Source organism: Necator americanus, chromosome IV, assembly GCF_031761385.1.
Source record: "Necator americanus strain Aroian chromosome IV, whole genome shotgun sequence".
Lineage (NCBI taxonomy): Eukaryota > Metazoa > Nematoda > Chromadorea > Rhabditida > Ancylostomatidae > Necator > Necator americanus.
In genome coordinates, this window is record NC_087374.1 from 4,444,998 (window position 1) to 4,468,946 (window position 23,949).

The 23,949-nt window shown below is 38.4% G+C and overlaps 1 protein-coding gene across 3 annotated transcripts; it reads right to left on the reverse strand.

Moving 5' to 3' along the window:
- Positions 1-294: 294 nt before the first annotated feature.
- RB195_000372 (uncharacterized protein) lies at positions 295-23,890 on the reverse strand (the record flags this gene model as incomplete). Of its 3 annotated transcripts, XM_064196667.1 has the most annotated exons (25): positions 295-416; positions 1,044-1,131; positions 1,280-1,406; positions 2,406-2,551; positions 2,650-2,885; positions 3,460-3,554; positions 3,639-3,787; positions 4,225-4,283; positions 4,349-4,455; positions 5,498-5,607; positions 5,795-5,839; positions 5,913-6,066; positions 15,204-15,254; positions 16,538-16,648; positions 16,789-16,881; positions 16,941-17,045; positions 17,100-17,228; positions 17,288-17,454; positions 17,540-17,686; positions 18,401-18,502; positions 19,123-19,284; positions 20,405-20,492; positions 21,291-21,499; positions 21,564-21,706; positions 23,731-23,884. In XM_064196667.1, 25 exons carry the CDS (start codon positions 23,882-23,884, stop codon positions 295-297), a joined length of 3,099 nt encoding a protein of 1,032 aa, XP_064052546.1. The 3 variants fall into 3 exon arrangements, with proteins under 3 accessions (XP_064052546.1, XP_064052547.1, XP_064052548.1); XM_064196665.1 differs by lacking the exons at positions 15,204-15,254; positions 16,538-16,648; positions 16,789-16,881; ... (8 more) ...; positions 21,564-21,706; positions 23,731-23,884 and having other exon boundaries at positions 5,913-6,059; XM_064196666.1 differs by lacking the exons at positions 295-416; positions 1,044-1,131; positions 1,280-1,406; ... (8 more) ...; positions 5,913-6,066; positions 15,204-15,254 and having other exon boundaries at positions 16,528-16,648; positions 23,731-23,890.
- Positions 23,891-23,949: the final 59 nt, after the last annotated feature.

Genomic DNA, 23,949 nt, shown 5'->3' on the forward strand with positions numbered 1-23,949 from the left:
ACAATGTTCTTATTCCGTTTATTAGAAGAGCACCTTATTTATAAAAGCTGAAAGCGAAAACTTAAAGATTTTGAGGTTACGGTAGATTTTTCGGTGACCTCAAACAGATAGGTTCATAACAGATCAGATAGCTAACATCTTGAGCATTAATTAATAAATTTATGAAATCGCTTACATATAGAACTAGAACTACCGATCGAAGAAGAAATGTACAAAGGCTGAGAAGACAAAAAAAAAATTCGTATATGGACAATTCTAAAGGCAATAATAAATTCTGATGAAGGTTCCCCCTCATTACAGAGGTATACTGAGACTATCATTGACAGGAAGTCCATACTTGTAGAGTTGTATCAGTTTTTGTAAGTGCTTCTGTTCGTCAACCCGTTCGAAAACCGTTGGAGCAGAAAAAAGAATACCTGTAAGGAATATAATAATTCATTCATTAAAATTTGAGAAATAAAGCTAAAGAGTAGGAGAGAGAAAATGTGACAATACTGGTATTAATTTGATGTGATTCGGGAAGTAATGAATCAAAAAAAAATCCTTAAAAGCACCATACCACGAATCTGACGTGGTGTGGGAATCTGCGGGAAAAACTAGGGATAAGGTAGCAGATTGCGGTATCCGGCGTGGTTCCGCTCATCTCTCCCTAATCGTTGTGAAAAACGGCGTGGGAATCGCTTTAGTTCCTACGAGGTACCTTAGAACGGTCCTTTATATACACGTTCCGGTCCCCTCAGTAGCCTATACATTGTTTTCACTTGAGCGGCGGGTACAAAAGAACAGCGTTCTAACGGACGCGGATAGGCTGGTGAGGAGACCTCATTGATCTTCGACCGCTCGCACGAGGATGCGGCGCGTTCACACGTGTTGCAAATGAAATCGTAGTAAAAAGAAGCGTTTCCTATGCGGTTTTTTTACGACGATCAGGGAAAGATAAGCGGAATCATACCGGATCCCGCAATCTAGAACCCCATCCCTAGCTTATTCCGTGGATTCCCTCACCACCACGGATTCGTGGTATGCTTTTTTAATTTTAGTACCTATCGTTCCTCCAAGTGTGATTCCAAAGAATCCGTACAGTAAAACGCGATCCACAACCATCGCCACAAACTTCCAATCGTCTCGGTACTGCAAAATTTAATTCCTCGAGCTTTTTTTTAGCGACAATTACATAATTTACTATTCTATAAATACACTATGATTTTTTATGTTGCAGAATGATAGCTAGCGTGTATACTGTACTATATTTACTGTAAACAGGGGTTCGCTCACGCACCTGCTTTGTGATCTCATCGTCTTTCATGTTCTCGGTGATAAATTCAATAGCATCAACAGCTCGTTGAGCATCTGGAGCTAGATCTTCAGAAGACGGTTGACTTATTCGAATTAGTGGTGCTCCATCTCTGTGAATACAGTACACTTCTATATTCGACCAGAAAATCTTCGTTACTACTGTGAAGATGGTTCGTGAATCTACGCACGATACGGTAAGGCTTCTAGAACACTTAACAAATAAAAGAGTATAGAAAATAAATAAAGTAAATAAATAGTAGTAATAATAAAATAGTAAGTAAATATCAGAAATGGGCACAGCGCCCGCAGAAAATTATTCCGCCGTGATTTCGTTGCACGTATTGTGCTCCAAGTCGAGTTACCGTATTGTGACTGATAGGTCCAGGACCCGTTTTTTTCACTATAGTTTCTGAAATCTGGTCTGTATCCGATCAAAGTTGGTTTTCAATGGGAGGTAAGGTGTCCATGTCCTTACGGTAGATTCGACTAATTCAAACACGCGCTACAGAATGAACGAGGAGATCGTGAGCTTGTGAGCATACTGTATATGTATGGACGATTACAAAATTACAAGCAACTTGCCCATTGCAAGTATTTCACGCAAAAAGTACTTTCCAATGGTGGAAAATGAACCTAGGTGAAATGAAAAATGAATCCTCCCACGCAAAACCAACCTGTGATCGATAGACACAGACCAGACGATAGACCAGATTTCAGAAGCTGAAGCGAAAATGAAAAAAACAGGTCCCGAAAATGCTCCATTTGACACTCCTTCTTAGTTTTTTTTTTTTTTTGAGGAAAAAACTTTCAAAGAAGGAATCAAATTAAAAATTAAAAGATCAGAATACCACTAAAGTGTAGAGTAAAGAATTCCCTAAAACGAGCGATATCCAACATTTTTGAAGCGCTTTTTACTTCTACGGGCATTTTTCGCATTGAGAAAACCGCTCGCTTTCCTCAAAACAATATCTAAAATAAACAAACTGATTTTTTCCGTGTTTTTTTTTTCTCAAAAATATTCCTATCATTAAAAATTCTTCATCACTTCTGGAACACCTTTGTGAATCAAGAACGAAGTTTAAAAAATCTTTAAAAGAAAAAAAAATTACCGAACGTTATCAGCCGCTCTACAGTGTGGATGATGATTTTGGGTGGTCAGCTGATGACTGGATGTTGCCTCCGCGAGCCTCTTCTTTCTTTGATGTAGAATATTTTTTCTTCTCGGTCGTTGCATACACATTAATAAAGGCAACCACTGTAATGATGATTGTTTACTTCGAAAAAAATAATAAATAATAACAAAACTAATAATTATAACACTTATTTATTTTAATTTAAAATTGTCTAACTCACGTCTAAAAACACGAGTCGGACCCATGGTGGTAATCGATGCGTTATTGGGGAACGAAAATAAATATTACAAATCACCACAGTGATAAGAATTGTGATGATGTTGAGCACAAAAGTGAGCAGGAGGTACTTAGCCACGAGCGGAATCGACGACGACGTTGGCGGAAGAATTTTTGACACCAGCAGCAGAAACACAACGATAGACAGCAAGACGTTCATGGTCAGACCCATCTTTTCACCTAGAAAACCAAATTATTATTTATTATTATTATTGTCTATTACTTATTGTTATTTATTGTCCATTATTATTTATTACTCAATCATTTATAATCAGAAAAAAGTTATCATTATTATTATTAGTTATCACTTTTATCTATTATTTAATTATTTGTAATAAAAAATTTTATCCATATTCAATTATTATTTATCATTGAATCGTTTATAATCAAAAAAGTTATTGTTATCTATTATCATTTTTATCTACTATTTAATTATTTGTAATAAAAAATTTTATTCATATTCAATTATTATTATTTATTATTCAATAATTTATTACCGGAAAATTATTATTATTAATTATTATTACCAAATGTTATCTTTATCTACTATTCAATTATTTGTAATAAAAACTTTATTCATACTCAATTGTTTTTATTTATTAGTCAATCATTTATTATCAGGAAAAAAACTATTTTTTATTAATTATCTTTATTAATTATTATTTTCATCAATTATTTAATTATTTGCAATAAAAAACTATTTTGACCTTCAAGCATTTTTTACATTAAAAGTTTCATCGAGTCAAAAAGTCACCTGACGCAGTAGGTAGATAGAAAACGGTCACATTCAGAAAAGCCATTAATACCGTTGGTAAAATAAGAACAACGGTGTAGAACAAGGTTTTTCGTCTGGAAAAAAAAATTGACCAAATTAAATAAATCCCGAGAATTCGAAGCTACAGCTTAAATTGAATGAGAAACAGTTGACGGGACCTGATTCTAACTTGAAATTCAATCCGACTTCTATCCTCAGTGAGTACCGCTGGAGCGTCCATCATATCCCAAATCGATGAGGTCGCATATTCCGAAAAGTCAACTCGATCCGCATGCAGAAAGTCTAATTTGACTTCATCACGATTGTACTGAAGGGAGATTGTGTTAGTACCAAGCCTAATCGATTTTTTATTTAAAAAAAAAGTACAAAGCTCTGGGAAAACACGCAAAAAATCATTTTATTCTTCAGAATATTGTGTTGAGGAAAGTGAGGTTTTTTTCGACGTAAAAAAAAATATACACAAAAATAAAAAGTATCTCCAAAATATTGGATATCCTTTGCTAACGAACGTTTTCCAAAATGAATGATGAGCAGAAATCAGTTATTGATTGCTCCGAGTCGTAAACCCAATCACAAACTAAATCGTAACTAAGTTTAACCTAATCTAATACACTTAAAATACATTTCGAAGTACTATGAAGTGATCCGGATGCCTTAAAAAACCATTTTCCGGAATTTGCCTTCAAGTGATTCCCAATGGATGGCTAGTAGGGAAGTTTTACCCAAAAACAAAAGATAACCTACCGTCCAACTTCCAAATGTCAAACTACACCGCTGATCGTCGAACGGGAAGAATTCGACATCTGAACTATCTATCGATTAAAACATCCTCAGAATATCCTTTGGAAAAAAAAAACACAAAACAGACCTATAATGCAACTGCTTTTGTAGATAGCTGGTGGGACCCAGAGGACCTCTCCAGAATGATGGATGAGCACGTTGCACATGAACGACACTTCATAATTCCCATCAGCGCTGAAATATTGAGATTCTGAACGCTGTCCAACATGAGATTCATTCACCATCAATGTGAGTACATGTTCAGAAGGATAAATTAGGTCTGGCATAGATCAATCCACTCTGGATGCATCTACGCGTCCAACTACAACTCACTCAGAATCGGTGCAGGCTTATGGAAGCCTGTGTAGCCTATACAATGACTTGCGAGGGGTAGCCTCCGTATCAAGTCAGTAATTTTATTCTCCCAGACAGATCTGGTACCATTCCACCGAACCCGGAGGGATGAAAGGCTTGGTTGGCACTGGGGCGTTTTTGAACCATCGTTCGATCGTACAATCGCTGTGGAACCTCCTACACCTACTCTAAGTATTAACCACCAGCAATCCAATCGGTTCCACTCTACAAGTCCTTGAGGAACTGCCATAAACCTCAAAAGTTCATACATGCTTAAAGGCACCACCCCACGAATCTGGAGTGGTACGGATTTCAGGTGGAGTATTCGTATACGGGATCGTAGACTATGGAGAGGGGGATGATTCCGTTCATTTCTTCCTAATTGCCGCGAAAAACGGCCCGGAAGATGCGGTTTCGGGCGTAACGGCGCGCAATTTTCCGCAAGGAGTACGATTGGACCGCGCCAACCTTGTGCCGTATCTTCCATGGTCGTTTTTTTACAGCAATTAGGAAGAAATGGACGAAATCATCCCCCTCTCCATAATCTACGATCGGTTCTGTAGGGAGCAGAAAAATCAGTCATTTGGGGATAATCTGATCCCGTAATAAACCTTCCAGACCCAATATTGATATTGGTGTAATATTGATCCACCGCTTTCATCTAGAGTCCTTTTTTTTCGAGAATCAGAGAAGATAAGCAGATCAAGGACCCTCCACGATGTTAGACGACGGATTTTTCAAAACAAAGCAATGATAAAATGTAGAGGAATTGGAATGCAATCCATAAAAATAAAATCTATGCTTACCAAACTGTCTTAAAACTGATCATAAGAAAACAAAAAATGATTGTGATCTAGTAAAAAAAAAATGCGGTTGAACTTACTTATTAAAAAGGACAATATCCGGAAGCCAAATTTTGTCGGGTGCTACACGAATCTGCGTTATCCCATCGTAATCGTTCGGCTCCCATCGCATTTGAAAATCATGCCATTTCTGGAACAAGAAGAAAAAAATCCTGAACATTCGTAATGTCTTTGGCTTTTAAAGCAATCACGTTAACCAAGAAAGATCGAGAAGAAAAGTTCTGAGCTCAGGAAACCGGAAATATCCTTGCATATGAGCTTGGCAGTAGAGACGCAGAGTACAATTCCCGGAAAAACCATTGAAAAAGAAAACTCACCAGTGTGAGCCATACGTTCGTGTGCATCACTTGCTCCTTTTCATCCTAAATTAATAAATTATTCACGAATTACAAGGGAAGCGTGGAGATAAAAATCCAGGAATATCGATTGATTTACCACGTTGATGAGTAGGACCAGTTGCATGGCAATTTTTATGATCATCGGCAGTTCAGATTTATTTCGTACAGGCTGAACTAGAGAATTATATCCACGAAAAAGATCCACCATTAATCGATCCTCGGCGTCGGTCATCATCGAGCCCATCTCTCCTCTGAAAAGTATCGAGGTGGAGAATTCGCAAAAATGTCAGCCTGGCTTCATCGCGTGTTGTCGATATTCGATGGCGCTGTCTGTGCATTGCTTGGCGTTGTTTTAACGAATTTCAGCCGCATCGTGTCAAGGATAACGCCCGGATATAATAAAATTCTGCACAAAACGAGAGAAATGAAGGATGGAGCTGGAATGGAAACGAAAACAAAGAAAAAATCAAAGAAATGATAGACCTATTCGAAGATGTAGAATAAAGGATAAAGTGTCCGACGTTAATCAATCCGTTTAGGACCCGCCAACGCGTCTACTAGTATTCAGAATTGAATGTAGAGAATATACAACTTGCGGTGATAGCCGATGTGTCAAGTCAATGCTTTTATCCTCCCATAAAGATCTGGCACCAACTAATCGACCTAGCAAGGATGAAAAGTTTGGTTGGCACTGGGACAGTTCCGAACTATCGATCGATTATATATATTCGGCTCAAAACGACATGAAACACGATGCAGTTACGTCAGCGGTTGCTGTTGACGCGGCGTGGTGGAGACGGCGACTGGAATCGACGTGGGACCATCGCGAGCTGCAGCGATGTAGATGGCACTAGTGGAGGTCCTGTCGCGATCCTAACCGTTACGCTCCACTTCGTCGCTTCAAGCGCAGCAGCTTACGTAACTGCACCGTGCTTCATGTCCTTTTGACCCCAGTATAGTCACAGTAGAACATGTTACCGACTGGAAAAACGACGTCTTCTAATTTTCCCCTAATGGTCGTAAAAAAAAGACTTTTTTACGACCATTAGGGAAAAATAGGAAATCTACAACCCGAACTCCAGGCTTTCTCTATGGTTTCCGCACCGCGTCAAAATTGGAATACACTGAATCGTTCAATTTTTGTATCCACTCATATATGCCACCTTCGTGGGGCAGAACAGCACTAAAAATCTGCGCTCCTCTGAGACCAAAAGGAGCCGGAAGAGGACATAAATAATGCGATTTCAAATCTTCCCTGCTTTTCCTTCACATTTACGTATTTCCCAACCCTAATTTGTGCAAAACAGTACGTTGACACATATTGGTTGTATGGGAAAATTCAAGCGGAATGTTGCAACCTTTTTTTAACTTTTTTAAAAAAATACTTTTCTATCTACAACACTTTGTCCGGTTTTGTCGATCTCTTCTCGTGCTGATTTGGAATAGTAGAGCGAAAAAACCGACATTTTCAGAGTATTTCAACATTTATCCAAGTATTTCTGGAAGACCACTTGATGATGCTTGGTTTAGTCTCGACTTTGTTGAGTTGTTTTCAGTTGGGTTTTTCATGAGGAAAAAAATATGAATAATTTCTAACATATTGCTTGCATTGTTAGGATCCTCAAATCAGGAGAACCGTGAAAAGATTTAGAAAATGTAGATATCCGGAATCTATGAACTATTTATTATCTGCCCGGTGAACTGGTTTTCATTGTAAAATCATATCTCCCTTGTCAAATCTGGAGTATTGTTGATAGTTGCACTGACCTTACCAGCGACCTTCTCTCTTAATTGTACCCTAAGGGGTATCAGGTGCACCGAACGACTGCAGACTATACAGCTCTGAAATGGCGACCGTAATACAATACATACCGAGATTCTCACTATACCGTCTACCGTACGTCGAAAGTGGGAAACAAGAAGAGTATTTTGATACTCCACACTTATAGGATCAAAAAGTTCCAGAACTTACATTTGTTTAATTATTAACTCATTTATTTATTTCTAAAATGTTCCAAAAAATGTCCAAAAAGTTCCTGAGTTTATTTGTTTTCTTTTATTTAAAAACACCCATAGGTGTGTCATAAAACAAAAAAAAGGACAGAGCTCACTAGGATTTCGCCTGAATTTTCTACTAAGGATCTCGTTAGCCTTTCTCCACTTCTTTTTTCTCTTTTTTTTCGCTCTAATTTTTTTCTTTTTCTTTGCCACTTCTGCTCCTTATTTGAAGAGAACTCTAACAGGAGAAATGTTGCATAGTAGCTTTAACTGTAACTAAGAGTTTTTTTTTTTTGAAATTTTTGAAATAAACAAGACTTCATATTGTTCTATTATATATAAATATATATAAAAATATTATTCCTCCATAAATTTTATAATATTTATAACCTCCCAACGCACAATTCATACAAAATTATCAGCATAAATTCTGGTTTTTTTTTTCTTTTTCTCGTAAGATATCTTCTTCCGATCGATTTGGTCCTCAGAGTTTCTAATACCTACAGATCTATAAGGATATTGTGTTATTTGGGAGTTTGAATTCGTAATTTTTTAACGATCGAATATATTTGCACGGAATTATCAGCATAACGGAAAAAGGAAAAATAAAAAGTGAAGTACAGAAAAAGTCTGGTTTTTTTCTTTTCGGGAATGCTGCAAAGCTTTGCACTCACGTGCTCACAATAATCAACTGACGACGAAAAGGAAAATGGATGGTATCTATCCAGCAGAGTGCATATGTGTTCTGCTTAGATGCACATTCATGCCTCGTAAATTTCAAAAGGAGTTCAAAAAGAGTCTTCCAGACAGCATTAAGAGGTGGAGAACCTCCAGAGGACACGAGTAGCATCATTGATTAGCCGAAAAGCGGAAGATCTGCTGGAAGGCAACAGGCTTTGTGGGTAGTGAAGGAAAACATTCTAAGAAATCCACAAAAAAAATCCAAAAAAATCTGTTTCGTTTCTTTAGATCCTCAACTACCAAAGTCAACCATAGACAAATTTTTGAGCAAAAAGTCATAAAGGTAATAAATTAAAGAGTTTGAGATGTGATTAAGGATAGAGAGTCCTATTTAGGAAAACGATTTGGAAAAACGCTGTGGGGATGGCTGGATGTGAATTGAACCAAGTTGGTGGTGAGTAGATGAGTTAAAATAGTACCTGAAGAATAGAAAAATAAATAATAAAATAGAAAAATAAATAAAGTTTCCTGTACATCATGCAGTTTATGTCACACGAATAAATCTATTCATTGAAAAATTAGGGTACGTGTGGAATTTTTACAATTTTCTACACAACCAATAGGACTAAATCCATTTCGAATTCTCAGCTAACCTTAATTTCCTAAACTTTTACCCGCTTTATTAAGATTTTCACACAACTTTGGGCATACTACTCGCTTAAAATTCGCTTGGTTTCATCCGTACACCAATACCATAAAACATATGTGGAGTAGTTAAACAGTTCCATTCTCTATCTCAATTTGTGAGGTAATTTGAGGCAAAGTGAAAAAAAAACTGCTCATAAAATGGAATAGATCCTGACCCATTCCATATATTTTCCGGGAATCGCCATACAAGAATAATTGGAATTTATTTCTATGTTCTTGTTTCCAAAAGTTGGAAACGTTTCACATCAACAATTCAAAAGTAGAAAATTTCTATGGGTTTTTTTTTCTGGAGGATTGTATAAAATAAAGAAGAAGACGCAAAGAAAGAAAATGGATATGAAACGAACACAAAAGAGGGAAATTTCCTTGGTTTTTTCAGGGAATACTTGATTGTATAAGATGAAAAAAAGATGCAGACAAAAGAAGAAATGTTAAGAAGAGGGGTCAGAAGAAGAGGAAAAATGATGTTTTCCAGAATGTTCCATGAATGAGAATGAAAGAAAAGAACAACTGAAGAGGGTTCTTGAAAGTAAAGAGAAAATTTACATCGGACGCGAATTTCGGCTGCACGGCCTAAGCCTTCCATCCCTCTCAACGGGAGCTCTTTAAGCCCTCGTCGCACTCGTCAAAGCTTACCAATAACGAACGTTTACATCCAGGAAATATTAAGCTCACTCATTATTCTTCGTAACTAACTTTGTTTAGAAGTAGAAGTAAACAGAGCGAATATTCTGGAATATTCTGGTCAACACGTAGTCAAAGGCGAAAACCAGCGCTCCTTACATATCCGTCGGAACATGTCAGTCACATGGAAGCATTAATGAAAACATAATTATTCCACGAATCCCATCTATTAGCCTAAGATGTGCCCGGATATTTTCATGCATTATGGGAGATTTATGATACCGCTGTACATAGTCACCGCAGAGTTTATAGTTTATAGTTGCAGTTTTACAGAACAGTGAATAAATGCGGATTATTTTTGTAATACTTTAAATAAACCAATTTGTTATTGACTTTCGGTTTTGGACTTGAAGTTAATGGCTCCAAATTCTGATTACTCTCCCACGAAACTGAAAATATATAATCTATCTAGAAAACATAAAAATTTCTTCTGTTTTCTTCCATCCTACTTCATTTTCGATGGCCACATTTTTTTGGAGGGCAACGAACCTCAAACACTATTTTCAGCGGCAAAGAAATAAGTTAGAAAAATAATCGATATTTTTCCAATTTTTTAGCGTACGTACCTGACGGAAACCCCTTCAGAAAATCCAGTTTTGAAATCCTAGAAAATAAATCCTTCCTAAATCTTTTAAATTTCTCTGGCTAGTTTTGTTGTACATTTTTGCTTAACTTTACAAATCTCCCGTCTTTATCATTATTCTTGTCATTATTTTTCAGTGATTATTTTTTACTCACTATTTTTTTCTATTTTTTTAAATTTCTGGTGTTATTTTTTCGATTTTGTTTACTTACTCATTTTACTCATTCTTGCTCATTTTCACTCCATTTTTTTTTGTTTTTTAAAGCTATTTTCTGAGACAATTTTATATATTATTCTTTAATTGTAGAGGAAATTTCTTTTTTTTGGCATGGAATATTTCTTCCGGACGATTAAACCTAACTCTCAACAAGATCTACAGATAGGTAGTCTAATACGCATCGTTGAACTACCCCTTTTAGCTGCTATAATATTTTATTACACAAAACAGACCACAAATTGTTTATATCTCGAAAAGGACGTAAGACACAGTTTAACAGACATATGTATAATGTGTTGGTTGGAGTTTCACAAAACATGTTTTCTTATTTTTATTTGATTCCATTTTTATTTATTGCAAATTTCCTTCGCGCTTGCAGAGTTTGGAAGAGATTTAAGGGAGATTTTAAGGGATTTGTTCAGAGTTTTAAAGGTCTCAATAATAAAATAATAAATGCTACCATCTGGTGGACACGGAGCAGGCACCCATTATGGATTAAATAGATGTTCGGCCAATGTGGAACCAAATACAAATAACATCTTGTATAGGAGTGACCAAAGTGGGGAAATCGCATCCAAATCCACCACACTTTTTCGCCAATAGTGGCTCGGACGTCCCTCTAGTGCTAGGAGTTTGAAGGCACCGAATGGACTTAGACTTGGATCTTAGTCGAGACGAAACCACTAGACAGACATTTTCACAAAGAAAGAAACTCCCAGCAAGGAAAAATGTGTAGAAGATAAAGTGTCAAGCGCTTTAATCAATCCGCTTGGGACGCGCCAACGCGTTCGTGACTTCAATTCAGAATCGTTTGAGGTTTACGAGCACCTATCTAGCCTATACAATGACTTGTGGGGGCTGCCCAACGCCAGTCACGTCAGTGTTTTTATCCTGCCAGACAAGTCTGGTACAAATTTATCGATCCAGAAAGGATGGCAAGATTGGTCGGCCGTGGGGAAGTCTCGAACCATCGATCGATCGTGCAGTCACATCCGAACCTCTTACCGACTACGCTACACCTTCTGGATCTGCCCTAAATTTGATACTACCATATAAAAACCATTACCACCTAAGGCGGACCGAGTTTTTAATGCTGAAATTCAGCTGAGTATACTGATAACTTCATATAATTTTTACATTTCTCTCTTCCCAAGAAATTCCTTAGCATTTTCCAGGACTTCTTTACCACAACACAGACGGGAAAAGAAGAATGTATAATAAATTTTGTGGCGTCAGTGGCAAGCTCCGGACGGCATTGATAATCTCATTAGAGTGAAAAGCGTCACATACACAAGTGCATTGCTTTGCAGAAGGAAAAGGAAATAAATGGCAGATTGGACCCATTAGAAAATCATTGCAGTGACTTTTAGGAAATGTAGATCCTGAGATCAACTAACAAAGCAGTGATAACTTCTCTAAAAAAATCGACAAATTTGTGTAAATCAATATTTATACTACGGACGGACTCTTTATTCTATACAAGTATAATTCTGTAACAATGTATGAATGTATATATTATTCTAATTTATGAATAGGGGCGGGTGTGGTGTGGCGGTTAGAGGTCCCGTTTCCTGCACGATTAATCGGAGGTTCGAATCCGCCCCGGTGCTCTCCAAGCCTTTCATCCCTCCGTGGTCGATAAATTGGTACCAGACTTGTCTGGGAGGATAAAAACACTGACCTGACTCATCGGCTAACCACCACAAGTCATTGTATTGGCCAGTTACACGTTCGTAAACCTCAAACGATCCTAAATTGAAGTGAACGTTAAGGCGCATCCCAAGCGGATTGATCAACGCCAGAAACTTTAGCCTTATCCTTTTATATCGCATGCGGCTTTGCCCGGGCACGTATGAGCTTTATGACTTCCACAGTTATATGCCGGAAGTTATCCAGATATTGCAAGATGCTGCTGTCCAGTACGCTACCCAAGCCCTACTCAAATAGGTCAAATACTTAGAGGGAGCGTGGAATCTCTGGCAAAAACGCTCCGTTTCTGAACTGCTGCACAGTGCTGACCTGAGGCACTCGGGTCAATCGGTGTCGATAGGCAAAGCGAAGAGAAGCGCCAAGCCTCTTAGGCTAAAGAACACTGACGAATAGATTGATTCTGTACGAGCTCTTACTGTAGATCGAAAAGGTTCCACGAAAATCTATTAAAGGACGCTACGATGAACATGCGAGCAATCACGTCCGGGAATAGCACCAGTCCGACAACTAAATCAAATAAGTAAGTCACTAACCGTGCAAGAGCTGTATTTCATTTCCTTTTTTTTCATTTCACGTTTCACTTCACCTCCAAAAATTATTGTCGCTTGAATGGCGTGCTCGCTTCTTGCATTTTCAGACTTTAATTTGTTCCATCCTATTCTAAACACCTCCCCTTGTGCTCTGTGACGATTCTATAGGGGTCGCTATCAGCTAGTATAGAGTTCAGGGTGTAGATTGCGAGTATGAACGTAGCCCCTGCCTGTAGCATACGAGTACGATCCTAACTCCACTAATCGTCCTGACAAACGGCTTTGAGAATGGCGTTTGTTCCTAAGAGATACGTGAAAACGCACCACTCTTGCGCACGCGCCGCGTACGCGAGCGAACGGATTTGTAGTAGGACTCGATGCAACAAAGCCGTTTTCCACGCTGTTTTTCTAAGTGATTAGGGGAAACTCGTAAACTACACCCTATTATTATTACTCTACTTATTCATGGATAGATCCTACCTTTTTACAATTTCATAGTATGCTGCCTTTAAGTTAGGAACAGTTCAACGCAAAGAAAATGTTCCACGTGCTTGAAACATGATTTTAAATGAATATCAGACTTCTTCAAAAGGAAAACAATCTTTCTTTGTCAAAAAATTGAAAGACAGAGAAGTATGTCATGACTTTTTTAAAAGCCTAATACGTATACTCATATTTTGAACAATTTTGCTGAAGAAAAATCGTACATTCTATGTTTTTGCTTTGTGCCAAAATAAAAAATGGGCTGATTAAAGGTTATTTCTGACAAATTCGAAGCTGTAGATATTGACAGCTACCACTTTCAGCGTAGCCCCTTAATTCATTTGCACACAATCCCTCGACAATTTACACGGAGGAAAAAATCTAGCAAATCTGAGAGTGAGCTGGGAAGATTCTCAACGACCACCTCATTCTCCAGTAGGAGGAGGAATTTGATTATCAAATTCAGTGACGAAATGGAAGTAACTCAGTTCTTTCCATCTATTCGCTTGAATTCTGGAACGAAGACAATTAAGGGTTATCTGTTTGCTGTTGGGAAGCCGTGATGGGAAATGAGTGAGCTCTTATTCTCCAGTAGGGTTCTATTCCAGAAAATATAGGATTTAAATTAGCATTGGACCCGTTACCAGTCTAATAATTCACAAACAGGCAACAAAAAACCACCAAGAAGTACCAATGGTTGTTCCGAAACAGTAGAACAAGAATAGAAATAATTGTGAAGTCATTCAGTCTTAATTTACATACTTTAGAAAAAAAAATGAAAGGTGCCAAGGTTGGGGAGGGACCACTCAACCGCGCCTTTTTTTCTGGAAGCTCCATGTTCTTTTTTTCACGTATTAGCTTTAGCCTACATATCATATATCTTCCAATACTAATGTTTAGGTTCTAGGGAACCAACAGACTCAGTTATTCACTTCCAGAAATAAGGGCCCACTTGGGTAGTATTTGCCTCCTCCTCCAAACACTGAGGTGAATTGCAAAATATGGGAAGTTTACGCGGGACAATAAGTTGTTCGGACATTTTGATGTTTGTGAAAACATATTTTATATAAATTGTAAGCATAAAATAGAAGAAAACTAACCTTTATTTCGGAAATCATGACAGAAAAACAAAAGTCTTCGTATCTATTAGAAATATACAACGCAACAACTGCAAATGAATGGAATCACATTCAATTCATTTCTCTCATCCATTCATTTGTTTGTTCGGCCAAAAAAAAAACTTTAACTTCACGAGACAAACAAGAAAAGTGTGCTCCTAAGCACCGACTGATGCACTGGATGCTCATGAGCTCCAGAAAACGTTAATACATATAGTTTTCTCCGAAAGCTATCCATTACACACTCCTGTCATTTGCATTGTAATGTGCACTAAGCTGTTGAAGAACGAAAAATGAAGACATGTAAAGAACTGCACCACGCATATGGAGTACTTCCGGAAAATGAGGGAAAAACTGAAGAAAGTGCACTATATTAATGCGAGGAACATCAATAGGGGATGAGGAGCTGAAGGATTGCTGAAAAGCGGCGGTGTTAATGGAGAAACTCTCAGGATCGCCGCATTGTTCCTGCAGCTATCGAGAGCCTTCCAAATGCAGCGGCGGACGGACGTATCGTGATTGCACAACGCGAGCGGTGTCGTCTAATTTCCGCATAACGAATAACTTCCTGCCCACTGGTCAGTTTTAGAAAGAAAAATAAAAGAAAGATAATTACTGTCAGTAAAGAAGGGTGTTCAACGTCCAAGTTTTCTTCCAGAAATATAAGTCCACGCACCTCTTCAGCACATAATTATATGGAATGCCGGGTGAGGAAAAGCGTTCTTCACTTCAACAAAAGACAAAGCACCATAATCCACAAAGAGATTTTCCAATATTAGTTAAAGAACATTGCTAAATCCATGTAATATTGTTGCTGAGTCCTGAACTAGTCTAACAAATGACAATGAATAACACTATCGTATGTTGGTGTTTATCTTGGAACCTTCGGCTGAACAAAACCACATCCAGAAAATCCAAGAATCACTTTCATTGCGATTTAGAAACACATCTAAACCATCGAAACATATAAGTGGACCTCTAAAGAGAGTAGAACGAAAATCCCCATGCATACGACAGCATCTCTGAACAAAATCCTTCGAAATTTCTTCTCATTATTAGCTCACAATTTATATGATGAAAGCTGTAAGAAGACTAGTGATCCACGGGATTTTTCTAGTATGTTGCCATTAGAACTAAAGCCAAGTAGTCGCAGCCGATTTAAAACTAATACTGGGTTGAAGACCCTCAAGAGCTTAAAAAAGAAAACTCTAGAGAATATATCGAGAAACAATTCAGGATCTAGCAGCGAAATTTGCACCGCCAGGTAGCTGGCGCTACAAATTTATCTGTGGGATTCTTGGGTCATTGAGGCGCCATCAATTCTGCAGAAATTGGCAACTTTTACATCCTTGACATACCAAAATCCAAGACTTTGAAACACAGTCCAAAACAGCAACAGATGGACACGAAAGAAGTATTGATGTAAGTAGTAAGCGAAAATAACGGATGGATACCGAAGCTTAATTGATAAGTGTGAGCTGTCAATACCGAGAAGGATCAATGCTGTAGTAATCAATAAACAGGGGTGTGATGTAAGAGAGCCGAACAGCAGTGCGCCGACCCACTCCCGGTCCTTGGGAAACTCCGATTTCATTTAACAACTTTACTTTTTTAAAATCACATACAGCTTATACAGATATAAAAATCTCAAATAGATGCGTTCTAGAATCGAAGAAAGATGCCGAAATACAATTCACAGGGCACATCAAAAACTCAAGAAGCTCAAGTAAAATCTCAAGCTCATACTCATAGTTTCGTATTGAACATGTAGATGACAGAAACATATGTTAATACCATTCACAGCTGGTCAATACGAGATGTACAGTGATGATATAAATCATGAAGAAAGAATGAAGAAAATAAATTATGAAACAAGAAGAGGATTAAGAAAGATGGAAGTGCGTGTGAAAGAGACGTCGACCACGCGAGTGGTGCATGCAAATATGACAATTTACAAGATAAGAGAAGATAGCACAGCCAGTGAATTAACTGTGGTGCATTTATCGGTACTTGGGAGGGACAACCGGAAGACATGGCCGGCGCCCACGGATTGGAGTGGTCTGCGGTGTACACTCATTCAGTTGTTGGAGAGTAGTCAGAATCTTCTTTCCAGAAGAATACCTTGAAAATAAAAAAAAATCCTAACCTTCCATAGACAGTATTCGTTTGACGCTTACGTTGAGCAGTAAAAAGAAATAATTGCGATAAAACTTTAACAAGCTTTTAGCTTCTAATCAGTTTTTACGTATTGAAGATAATACCTTGCCAAACGATGACGGTTTTGAGCTATTCGAGTTTGGAGCCGATCCAGCCACTCCATGCGCTGTTCCATGTCAGGTAGGTTGATTCCATTTCTGAAACAAATTGTATTAAACTATCAACATATAGAAGTCATTATTCCATCATCAATTACCTTTTAGCGCGAGCCGCTTCGCAACAAATGTCAAGCATGCGCTGCACGACATAATTGCCATACTGGTGGAATAACATGATGTCCAGAGCGTCCTTCTTTGTCTCACTCAAAGAAAAGAGATCTGAACCACGTAACAAGGCGCCGAAAAAGTATGCATACGGATGAGGCACATATCCATCGAATATCTCGTCCATCATTTCAGCCAGTAGAGCAGGAGGAGCATATTCCAGAGCTTTTTCAACTACATGAGATGCATACTTCTCTTGGGATAGAGACAACAGATTCCTCCTTCAAATGATCAACGTTTAAGTTGATTAGGAAAGTGTCTCGTCACTCTGAACACTTACAACAAACACATCTCGATGAGTCTATCTCGGTAATCCGACAGAGGCCCTGCCTTTATAACGTGTTGAATGACGTAATTTGCAAACTCGTTGGAAGCCAAACGTTCGCAATTAGAAACCAAATGGCTCATTATTTCTTCAAGCATCTGCGGTCTGCGTTTATTTGTTTTCTAAAATCTCAACAAAAAAAGTGGATGAAAACAGCAAAATGTGAGGAGAGAAATAACGGGAAAGACAGGTAGCTACTCAGCTCACCTTAGTACTGTCAGAAAGTACCTCAATGGCAAGTTGCACAACACGACAACCGTACTTGTTCTCCGCTACACTGAAGAGTTCCTCACGATTACGAATGAAATGTTCCACTATGAACTGCCATTGGGAGAGCGGGAAAGTTGTCATAATCTTAAAGTGAAATTATATAAACATAAAGTATCAACAAATTGCCTGAGATGTATGCCTAAATTCAAGGAAACAATATCCATTTTATGAATCGCAAGAACAGTGCATAGAATAACGTGTGCCTTATGAACAGAATTTATTTTTCGCGCCAATGAACTAAACTAAACATGTTTCCAAAATCATTCGTTAACATTTATCTCCGAATTCAAATGTGGAGAAGGCGGTTCTCAGTGCAGTAATTTATAGATGCGATGTCAAAAATGAAAATTAAGGCAGCCGTCACTGTACCATTAGGTTTGGACTGCTGGAAAAGGTCGTCGTTTCTCAAAATTACGCTGAAGCTCCGATGAAAACAAGCGCTAGCAGAACGGCAAATAGCTTGTTATTAAAAAGAAGGATTAAAAAGAACATCAAAACATTTTAAATAGTCCTTTCCACTAATACCACCTAAAAAGGCTTGGAAATTGATCTGTAATCGGGCGAAAATCGAAATTAGAATGCTGGACTCAAATAACACAGATTGGTACCAAAATAAGCAAAAGGCAGACCCTAGAGGTATATTGCATCTAAATCTGTGGCACAAACTAATGACTCGGTGCTGAAACGAGCTCAGATACTTAAGAACTTCCTTAAAAGATTTTGATTCCCGTTATAAAAAGGTGTTTGAATAACTACACTACCTCACCTAATATCAAGTTTGAAAAAGTAAAAACTCACTTTTTGAATAACATGATTCGCGTTCTGATCAGTGCACAAGTTAACAAGATTGCAGCTATGGAGTTCCAGCATGAGCAAGCTCTTTAGTTCTTCAGGCAAACACTGAAAAGTTATATGTTAGCGTTCCGCCATGCTTTATAGGAATGTTAATTGCCGGTCACTCATATCAAACACAATTTACAATCATATGCCTGCTAATCTTAACAGGAGCAACTTCACAACTTCTGCGGTCATTCATGTACAAAACAAGATTCTTTCTTACATCAAAACAAGCAAATTAGTATAGCAGAGTATCCGAAAAATAATGAACAGTAACCATTCGATCCGGCAGTAGTTTATATCCCTAGGTGTGCCTAGGGATATAAACTACTGCCGGATCGAATGGTTACTGTTCATTATTTTGGTTACTGCTACAGTTGCTCAATCTTTAATTTTGGATAATGAGAAATACAATTTTCAGTTTCAAAGGTGCCACAAGGAAGCACATACATCGACGTTTCTCAATAAGCAAGTGACAGTTCAGCGCGAATCTTTTTTTGCCATGAGTTTAATTCAGTAACAAAAAACGCAGTGAGGAAAAACTGTTGCTTCCGCAGTCAAATCACAACAGTTAGATTTACCAATAACTCTTACTCATCACAACATGGAAAAATATATGAGTTTGAGACTATAGAATACGGAACGGTTCTTTTCAGAAACTCTCACAATTGAGTATGACTGACCTCTATCACTTTCTGGACAACACGACATGAATAACGGTTCAAACACATTGGATAAAGCTTGTGACCAAGCATGTGACTTATAATCCATCTCTGCTCTAATTGAGTCGAATGTTGGACCGCACATTGAATAAAGAAGTTTCCAAACACATCCGAGCAGAGGGCCTAAATACTACGTTGCTTTGCAATGGGACAAAAATTAAAGACTGTATGTTTGTGTTTGGTGATTCCGCCAACCGGAAAATCTGATCAAAAATATTTTCCTTTCCTAGCAACAATAAGCGTGCGCACATTTATGCAGACCTTAGACACCATAAATCATCGACTCTTAAATAGTGGCAAACAAAATAGAATAGAATTTAACATGCAACTTGTGGAAAACCGCACCAGCAGTAGAACAATTTTCATTTACATCCTGAGGAAAACAAAACTGTTAAGCGCAGTTGGTAACAGGTTCTGCTGCGACTGCTGAGTCAATCAAGGGTTCGGAACCGAATTGGAGCCAACCAAGCCCTTCATCACTTCGGCGTCGATAAATTGCTAACAAACTTCTCCGGAAGGGTAAAAACATTGACTTATACATCGGTTAGCTGCTGCAAGTAATTGTATAGCCTATACAGGAGTTTGTAAACCACAACCGATTCTGAGTTGAAGTGAACGCGTTAGCACATACCAAGGGGGATGATTAACACCACACATCTTTATGTATCTGTCAGCAAACATCCGCCTGCAAGTTCGTTTGCCAATCAAGGTTGTCCTACTCGTATAGCATTTTGGTAAAACTAATAGTGAACCGAGTAAAAACTAGGGAACTAGAGTTTCGAGAATGTGACACGAAAATTTTCACATATCTGAATCAATATCACTTCACACAGGCATCCTAAGAAACTTCAAAAACATTACATATGCATGCTTTCGTTATATTTTTCATGCATCCCATTAAGAAACTTTTTTCTTATTTTTGCTATTTGCGGTTTTCCCTTTTGATTGTAGGGTTAGTTAACTGTACGTGATTAGAATGCTTTAAGAATAAATTACAATAAAACATGAAGGTTTTGCTATTGCATCTCCAATGTACGGTTGAAAATCGTCCTCCTTTTGTGTTTAACCGACCGTTTTCTTTTACCGCAATGCAGAACTCTATGAGCGGTACTTCACAGTTTTCTAATCAACAAATATCTTGCTCCTGCTCAGAAAACCAATATTAGACTTCACCCATTTTGTTTAGCCTGCCTATTTTCATGTCTTCTGCTTGAATAGTGGAATATCAGTGGATTGTTCAAACCTCAAACAATTCGCCATTCTCAAGCAGCTGCTTCCCAAGTGTCTCTCTTTCTGGTGTCCCCTCAGCAGGGTAGTTTGCTTGTAGGAAACTGAAAGGGAGGAACTAAATTACTATTTATTTATTAATATCAAAAACTGGATTCGCGTTTTTTTTTTTGGGAATCACATTTTATAATATAAAACAATAAATAATAGACAAAATTTCAAAAAATGAGGGTGGAATTTAAATTGTGCAAGTATGGAACTTCAGCCATTTCTTAAATACGCAGCAACAGCGGTACATTACTATGCACTTGTAAAAAGTTAATGTGAGAGGTATGAGAGATCTAAGCAATATGTGCGAGCACTACCGGAACATCATATACTTTTACTGTGGTATGCTGATAACAACTATACGACAAAAATGCGCTATCACCGTGCTGTGTTTTCCGCTCTTCCAGGTATATGAAAAAAAAGTTTCAGCTAGAGGACTCTAGCCTAACTCTGGGTCAGGTGAAACCAATTTTTAGCGGTGCTGGAATGATAGGCTTCCGGTCACCTGTAAGAGTGTGAGAATAGTGTCGGCTAGAGAATTCAACTACAAAGTTCGACTTTCCTTGAATATCTATGCCAAGATTCAAGGAAAGTCGAACTTTCGCACTCTAAAGGGTTGCACTCCATGCAATTCTTTGAACAAATATTATAGATAGAAGAAAAAAATCTCGTTGGAAACGAGTATTTCTTCTAAAAGCGCTACCACCTAGCTGTACCCTCCTATTAGAGAACAATCTCAGAGGCGTAACCTACTTCAGTTTAACTATTCAGGAAATTCCCGAAAAAAAAAACTCAAATATCGATCCCTCTAGAGAAGCAGAGTGAAGAATAACTATCAGCATGCTTATACTCACGTACACCCCGACTTGTCCCTGGCAAAAACTGGCAGTAGGTCGTCTTCTAGAATTCTACTTAGTGGAGCAATTATGCGGCCTTGTCCATCCATAACCCAACTCGGCAGAAGCGCACGGCTACGAGTTTCCACGAATGAACTTTCCACTTCAGCGCAGTCATCTAATCGCAGCTTCGACAACGGTGACACCAAATATGATGGCGTTGAAGACTGGAAGATGTAGTTAAATTACGTATCCACGAACACAAACTATACCGTTCATGAATGAAATCACCTGCCCGGAAAACTGATGCTGAAAATATGGCGTGAAGTGTGGTACATTACCATTAAGACAACTCAGAGGCTTTCGCAGATCGGTGGCAGCGTCAGATTTACAGAGAGTAGGTGTGAACCCTGGTGGTGAGCAGGAAATACTTTCTGAACAGAAAAATTTTTACAAACTACAAACCACTGGAGACGGAAAAGAACAAACTGTGAAGGTAGTCTCTTCTATCACTTAATGAAGAGGTATAACAGCTCAACGGAAGCCATTAGAATTACTTTGAGCGCTCAGATTAACATTTCACATGCTTTCCTCCACAAAGCTGCTTTCAAAAATAGGTTTAGAGGCAACACCCAAAAAAACGCCTCGCCTACGAATCTTGCACTTTGAAACGTTGGCAGTCGTATAGCAAATTACAAAAACCAAACTAACAGTATAGTCTCCGCTACTCTACCTTCCTCATTCCTTGCGCCCATCATTCACTATATTTTTCGACGCTTAATACTGTTTTTTTTTTTCGTAACAACAATAGATCACACAATCAGAGCTAAGAGCTCGCAAATATCGCCTGCGTAGAATGCGTTTAGTAGGATAGACGCGGTGCGCTTTCGACTGAGTCAAAGAGGAGTGTATGTGTCAAAGAAAAGAAGAGCGGGCTTTGGTGCGGCAATGTCAAGTAATCACTGTACACACTCGGAAGCGACTATTTATGTCTAAGAAAATAAAAAGTTGACTAATGCTAACACAGTACTATCCCGAAAAGCAGTCGGAAACCACGACCACTCTTTCTGGGATACAGCAAAGTAATCTGCTTCAATTCAGAAATCTAGAAATTAGTGAACATTTAGAAGACTGGCTTATTGGGCGGCATCGAACGATCCACTGCTTCGTACTCACCCTTTAATATCATGCTCTAACATTAAGCAATTAATTGTTCGTCCCTCTTACTCCAATTTCCAATTACACGCACCTAGTTTGTGCGTCAAACATGAACTAGTAAAGTCTACAATGGAGGAAATCTCCGAGATCCTGATCTCATAAATCGTAAAAAGAGGCTGGCGCATTGTATAATGATGAGAGAAGACAAACATCTACACCAGAAACAGGTAGCATGTGTGCAAATTATACCAAGCCTTTGGACTTTCTTTGAAAGAAACTATTGCTATCGAATTTACCATTCCTGAACATAATACGTTACGCCCCTTCTAGTTTTCCTTATTTTCCTGCACGTTGCAAGTTGTAGAAGGAAGACTAGAACATCCCTTATTTTGAAGAAAAATCATAGCTCAGATAAGTTAGCACCTTTACTAGTTAGGGCCCCTAAATTGTGCTTGACCTCATGTTGAAGTATAAAGACCTGACACTTCGTGCTTGTCGAGCCAGATAGATAGTAAATAGAAAATACTCCACAGTCTAGCCCTCAAGTTACCGTTTCTCATTGCCCCTCAAAGTTCTCCTCTACTCTTCAGTAGCTGGAGAAGAGAAAACTGTTCATATTACCACAAGAGTTGGAAGAACCTAGACGGGCATTCAGTTATCTTCTGCAGCCGATGAAGAGAAGAACATGTAATTAGCTGGTGGGAAGATACGGATTTCTCACTCTTCACAGTGAAATTAAAAATCATTTTGAAAAAAAGGGGGAAAACGGAGCTGGGGGACCCACAAAAAGTGATTCTCCACTGAACGAACGAAAAAAACTTGGGGAAAATGTAGTTGGGAAGGACGCTCAGTGACCTCCCGACGCTCTACCTTACTTTTTCCCTTTAATAACTTTAGCTTAGATGTTATAGATCCTCTAAGACTAGTCCCTACGTCTTAGAACCCCGATCGATTTAGTTATTTACTTCCAGAAATAAGGATGCAACTGAGCGCCCCCTCCCCGCATCCCTCCAACTACATTTTACCCCTGAACTCTAACGAGATAGTCTAGGTGTATTTTGCCTTGATATTTTTCTTCTTAGATCTACAATCTCTTAGTGTTGATAGTGTCCATTGCTACTGTACAAGAGCATGCTCCTCCCATGGAAAGGTCTCTATTATCTGACTATGATTATGATTACTTCTGATTATTATTTACTATGGTTTGCTATCTTTACGCAAAAAGGTGGTCGGGGACCCAAAAAAATTGTGCTTCTCCATGCAGTGAACGAAGAATAAAGAAGAAATCTGTGAAGCTCACCTGTTGGCACATCAATCTTAGAGTTGGAGACAGAAATCCCCGAATCGGATAGATGAGCAGCTTCTGGACAGTACAGAGGACTAGTAAAAGTGGATCGTGCGCCAAGACCACGTTCTTCGGTCACACAAAAACCAACGGGAAGATGACTTGTCATGCTCATTTCGACAATTTACAGACAGGACATAGACGAGTGCGTCAACTGCTGGCCACTGGAATGAA